Source organism: Centruroides sculpturatus, unplaced genomic scaffold, assembly GCF_000671375.1.
Source record: "Centruroides sculpturatus isolate CEXI.00-Female unplaced genomic scaffold, Cexi_2.0 scaffold2175, whole genome shotgun sequence".
Taxonomy (NCBI): Eukaryota; Metazoa; Arthropoda; class Arachnida; order Scorpiones; family Buthidae; genus Centruroides; species Centruroides sculpturatus.
The window spans coordinates 40,297-45,881 of record NW_019386264.1 but is presented as its reverse complement, the minus strand read 5'-3'; the positions used below and the strand labels follow the sequence as shown (position 1 = coordinate 45,881).

At 31.3% G+C, this 5,585-nt stretch overlaps 1 protein-coding gene across 1 annotated transcript; it reads left to right on the top strand.

Annotated features, from left to right (window-relative positions):
- Positions 1 to 502: 502 nt before the first annotated feature.
- LOC111614322 (transcriptional repressor scratch 2-like) lies at positions 503 to 5,377 on the top strand. The gene is made up of 2 exons (XM_023355690.1): positions 503 to 700; positions 4,144 to 5,377. Exons 1-2 carry the CDS (start codon positions 547 to 549, stop codon positions 4,887 to 4,889), a joined length of 900 nt encoding a protein of 299 aa, XP_023211458.1. The 5' UTR covers positions 503 to 546; the 3' UTR covers positions 4,890 to 5,377.
- The last annotated feature ends 208 nt before the right edge of the window (positions 5,378 to 5,585 follow it).

The following is a 5,585-nucleotide window of genomic DNA, read 5'->3' as shown; positions in this document are numbered from 1 at the left end:
TTAAAGCAGAGAGAGTTCTCTTTAACAGTAAACTATTTCCTTTGTAAACAATATTAAATTATTTAACGAGCTATCAAAAAGTATCAAGAGAGATCTTAACAATAATAGGAGAAAATATAGAATTTTTCTTAACTTTAAATAAAGTGATTCATAAGAAGGATGCGGATTAAAAATAATATATCTACTTTATTATAAAACGGGTTAACTAATCATAGAATTAATTTTTGGAAAAGAAGTAGAAAAAAGCAGAGAACTCATCTGCAGCATGATTAAGCGAGGGAGAAGCAAAGGAGAGGGCGCCTCTTACCAGTACTCTGCGTTACGTCATCCGTTGTTTAACCCATTAATTTGGTATCCGATTAGGCGCGAACTACCAAGCCGTCTCTTGGTCTCTCATTGGTAGAATCATGAGCGTCGCACAGCACAGCTGGCGCAAGCCACTCTCAGAGCGAGACTAAAGCAGCAGCAGAGCAGACAGTTCGACTCTGCACCGTGTTGACAACTCCAGTCGCAGCGTGTCACATGGAATGTTGAGGTAGACACAAAATGCCGCGTTCGTTCCTGGTTAAGAAGGGTAAAAACCCAGTTGAGCATGGAAGCAGATGGACTTACAGAGAACCTTCCAGTCCAACTGAAGCTGCACCGGCACCAAGTCCTCCTTCGCCGTCCCATCAATGTACTGCCGTCCGATTTAACACCGGTAAGTTATATAAAACTGATCGATCTATTTTTAAATAAATAAATAAATAAGTTTTAGTACAGGTCAACAGGTTGATTAAGTAGAAATCTTATAAGTGTTATATGCTAGAAGTTCTCTTACTGACGATAATGGAAACATGGCGTGTGAAAATATAGTTTAAGTAAAAAGAGGAAATCAACGTATGTGCTAAACATCGTAGTACTGTACGTTAACATCGAATGATGTTTCCTCCCCACGACCTAATTTTTTTTAAACACTTTTCCTACCTTTCAATCTCGTAACTTGCTATTTCTAGATGCTTTAATTAACTATTTATCGCTTAAATCTTATAAAACATATCGTAAATATTTTTGCTGTTTATTAAAATTAATTAAATTTTAACAAATTAAAAACTTAGGCGAGAAATAAACGATAAAAACGGCGACTGATCCACGATTTGATTTAACTGTCACTTTCCTTTCATAACAACGGAGATGCGAGGTGAAGCACGCTTTACAGGAGTAAGCTTGACTGCTTAAAAATAATATTTGAACGGAAGAAAGAGATAAAAAAATAATAATTTATATTAAAATTAAATACGTAAGCATAAAATTAACACATTTATTAATTATCAAATATTCATTCTTATAAAAAAAATCGACGTAAAAAAGCGATAATTAATTTAAGTAATGAAACAAGCTCTACAAATTCTTGGAGATTTTTATCTGTTTAAAAACATTTAAAGGATTATTTAATTAAAATTAATTACGGTAAAGTAAATTTCGCAATGTTTATTAGTTTGTAAGGTTTTTTTGTCAAGTAATTAACTCGCTTATAAACAAAACAAGAGTTAATTTTAAAAAGAAATACAAGCAAAACTTTGCTTAAAGATCATACAATTTTTATTGTGAGAAGATCGAGTTTGTTGGTGGCGACGAAATGGGATAAAATTAAGCATTTAAGAGGAAAAAAATTGTGATAGAATTACTATGTGGAGGGCGCTTAAAGCAGTTTAGCAATAATAGAATATCTAATTTCATCTAAACGCGATTAAATGACGATATACACGAACATCTCATATAAAACCAAATAGCAGAAACTGTTGCAATGTTTGTTTGCTCAACCCTCCAGTCAGTAGATTATTGCCTCTATTGGATCAACAGCAACACAGTGTCCAGCGACATTCCATTGTAGTAGGTCGTTAGCGAAGCAGGTAAATGTCACACCATCATTGCTGCAGGTTGCCAACCAACCTTGGAAATCAATAAAGTTCCTATCTACAGGTTGCATTGTGGAACTAAAAGAAAAAAAAACAGAAAAGAAAAAGTGGGGTATAGTGAAAGTAGGAAAAAAGGATTTATCACCTATTGCAGTTGAATGCTTTCTGCATTCCAGAAGTCTCGTTTTGAGTTACTTCTACAGCTGAGGTGTTGTCAGTAAATGTTCGGAGAAACACGTTCGGTTGCTTCGACTGCGTTCGAAGTGTTCCCAAGAGAATGATGGGAAAAAGTACTTAATATATAAAAGTCGTTTACATAATGCTTCACAATCGATCAAACGCTACGCTTCCTAGGTTTTTCGTGTGCTAGAACCTTGTTTTATACAAAATTCCTCTTTTTTCCCCTCCTACTATCCAATGTTTTGAATTATTTAGTTGAAAAATATATAAAAAAATACTTGATTAAAGTAACATAAATATGAAATTTGTTCTTAATGATCCCTAATGGATTTCTAAGAATGAAGAAATTATGATGTAAAGTAGCTTATAAGATGATGAGAATGAATAATTAGTGTTTTAAAAAATTATTTATCCAATTAATTTTGACAGTTTAGGGTTGATATTTTAGGTTAAAATATGAATATATTTTTTCCTTTCTGGTATTAAATAGAAAATTAATTAGAGTGTGAAAATTAAATGAAATTATACTCAATGGTACAAATCTTTTTACTTTTCTATTAAAAGCTTCAAAAGTAATTTTTAAAGTATACATTATTTCTTTTCTTCCTCCCTTGTGAAAATATAGAATAATTAACGGAGAAATTATATAATAAATAAAGATTTTTATATATGAAAGCTTTATTTTAGACTTGTTTACATCCTCTTTCACCGTATTCAGGTATCGAAAACAAAATTTAGAATTGTTTTGAAGGGAGACGTTGCTAAGTAGCGAAACACGCAACTGGTGTTCACGATGGCAAATATTGTTTACTATATTAAAAATTTCACGTGTAACTGTTAAAAAATTATAATTTTCTTCGATAAGAATAATTCTAAAATGAAGGATTCTCCTCGTACCTTTCTAAGAAACGATTGATGTATGAAATTGCTATTACAGCTGTGGATGAAGCAATGGGTTAATTTTTTTTACACACTTCTTTCTCTCTTACGCTCCTGTTTCGCATTTTCTGCATTGGTAGTTCGCGTGGCATCTCATGAACAAATCTATTTTCACGCGATTTATAACACGATACTTAAACACGTGAGATGTGAATTAGCAATCATCTTAGTTTTGAATACGTCAATCTTTCCAAAATTATCGATTTATTCACAGCATTAAATGTTTTTAGAGTAGTTTTGTTTTTTGATGTGTGTTTCTTCCCCCTTTGTATATTATTTGTGTTGCTTTGATGCATTTAATATGTTCATTTCGAAAAACATTTTTTTCCTTCAACGTTTCGCCTCTTTTCATTTAAAAAAAATAATTTTATTTTTCCTAGAAAGAACATTCTGATTTATACATTTCGAGGTTTTTTATGGCTATAAACACATAATTATATACAAAATATTTAAATTATGTAAATTCAATAAAAATAATCTGGCAATAAACTCGATTTACAATAAAATTAATTTATGTTTTATGAAAATTTAATTTTTTTAGATCAAATTATTAAAAGAAACTCTCTCTATTTTGAATATATTTATTATAATTTATTCTATTTTAAAAGAAAAATAAGGATTTTCTTATCAATTTGTAGATGTAGAAATTCATATCGATACTGAAGACAAAATTGTTTCGCAGGAGCAACTTCAAAAATCTTCGTAAATTAAAAATATATTTTTATAATTGTAGTTAATTTTTATATTTTAATTTGTTTTATATAGAAAAAGGCAAATTTGAAAAAATAATTTTATAAAATTTTATATATTTTCCAACGATAAAGTTTATATTAACGGATGATAGGCTTACCTGCAAAACACAAATCTAAAAGGAGAAGACAGTTTCACAGGGGACTCTATTAACTTTTAATAGACTTTAATTACTTTTAAACATATAATTATGGTAATTCTATATTTTATAAATAATTTTAGATTAATTAATATAGTTTATAGATCATGATAAATTTTTTATAGTTAAAGAACTAAAACGTGATGAGTTTAAGTTGTCTAGTATGTAATAACAATGTTTAATCTACACTTCACTAGCATGATAGATGGGGATATAACTATTCACTATTCCCCACAGGCTATACTTCCGATATCACAGCATCCGACCACGATAGTTCCACCGGAAGTTGGACGTACGTGAAACCCGGCGATGATTACGGCATACAGACAAATTTGGATACACCAGAGCTGTGCACGAACACCAACCCCTCCGATCCTTTCTCAACGAGTTCAACAACAACAATTGGCTACACATACGACGCATTCTTTATCAGCGATGGTCGCTCGAGGAGAAGAACAACCATAGGAGTGCCTGAAAGAGAACGACCACGTTACACATGTACCGAGTGTGGTAAACACTACGCTACTTCATCTAACCTGTCCAGACACAAGCAAACCCATCGTAGTCCCGATTCGCAACTAGCCAAAAAGTGTCCCACGTGTAGTAAAGTGTACGTAAGCATGCCTGCTCTAGCCATGCATATTTTAACTCACAATCTCAACCACAAGTGTAATGTGTGCGGGAAAGCATTCTCCAGGCCCTGGTTACTTCAGGGCCACATGAGGTCCCACACAGGTGAGAAACCATTTGGTTGTGCGCATTGTGGTAAAGCATTCGCTGATCGTTCCAACTTAAGGGCACATATGCAGACCCATTCTTCCCTAAAACATTTCCGCTGTCAAAGATGCAATAAAACATTCGCACTTAAGTCCTACTTGAACAAACATTACGAATCGTCTTGTTTTAAAGAAGAAAGTAATGCGAATCGAACCAATAATGTTCCTGACCATAATGAAGTTACAACAAACGAATTTCAAGTATAGAAGATAGGGAAGAACGGGTTACATTGCTCAAAGTGACAAACAATATATTAAATAAATGCTGCTAGCTTCTTTGCTCTCGTTAATTTATTTACTTTTTAGCAATAATACAAAGCAATAACTTTTAATTTTAATCACATATAACGCGTGATGCTAATTACGAGTGATGCACATTGATAAGTTTATCGAGTTATCAAAGCAAAAATTGTGTATCCAGAGCAATAAAACTTTTATAATTTCAGAATGAAATAATAAAAAAATATATATATAATATAAATATATATACATATGTAAATTCACAGCAATAAATTTGAATATATATTTATTTATTTATGGAATTTTATACGTGTTGTTTTTCCTCGTTTTCTTTGCTTAAAATGTGTAAATTTTTGGTTGAAGAAATGCCATAACAGATTCTGGATAACGATTACCTCAAAAATCTGTATTTATGCATACATATATACATTGAAAAATACCTCCTAATACTGTTGATATTGCATATATTTGTTTTTACATCTGATAGTTATTTTTAGAAAAAAAGAAAATTAACAATAAATATTTGGATACAAATCGTTTAATAAAATTCATTCAGATTATTCTAATCCTAGATAATCACTAAGCCTCAATTAAATGAAGATAATCCGTAACGAATTATCTTCATTTTAATCAGTCGATAAACGTGAATAATTATTAAACTTT

Bases quoted from the DNA above. Each gene is read 5' to 3' on its own strand.
- LOC111614322 (XM_023355690.1), top strand. From the start codon at position 547: ATGCCGCGTTCGTTCCTGGTTAAGAAGGGTAAAAACCCAGTTGAGCAT. The intron at 701-4,143 runs GTAAGTTATATA...TATTCCCCACAG, and splicing joins TGCCGTCCGATTTAACACCG to GCTATACTTCCGATATCACA.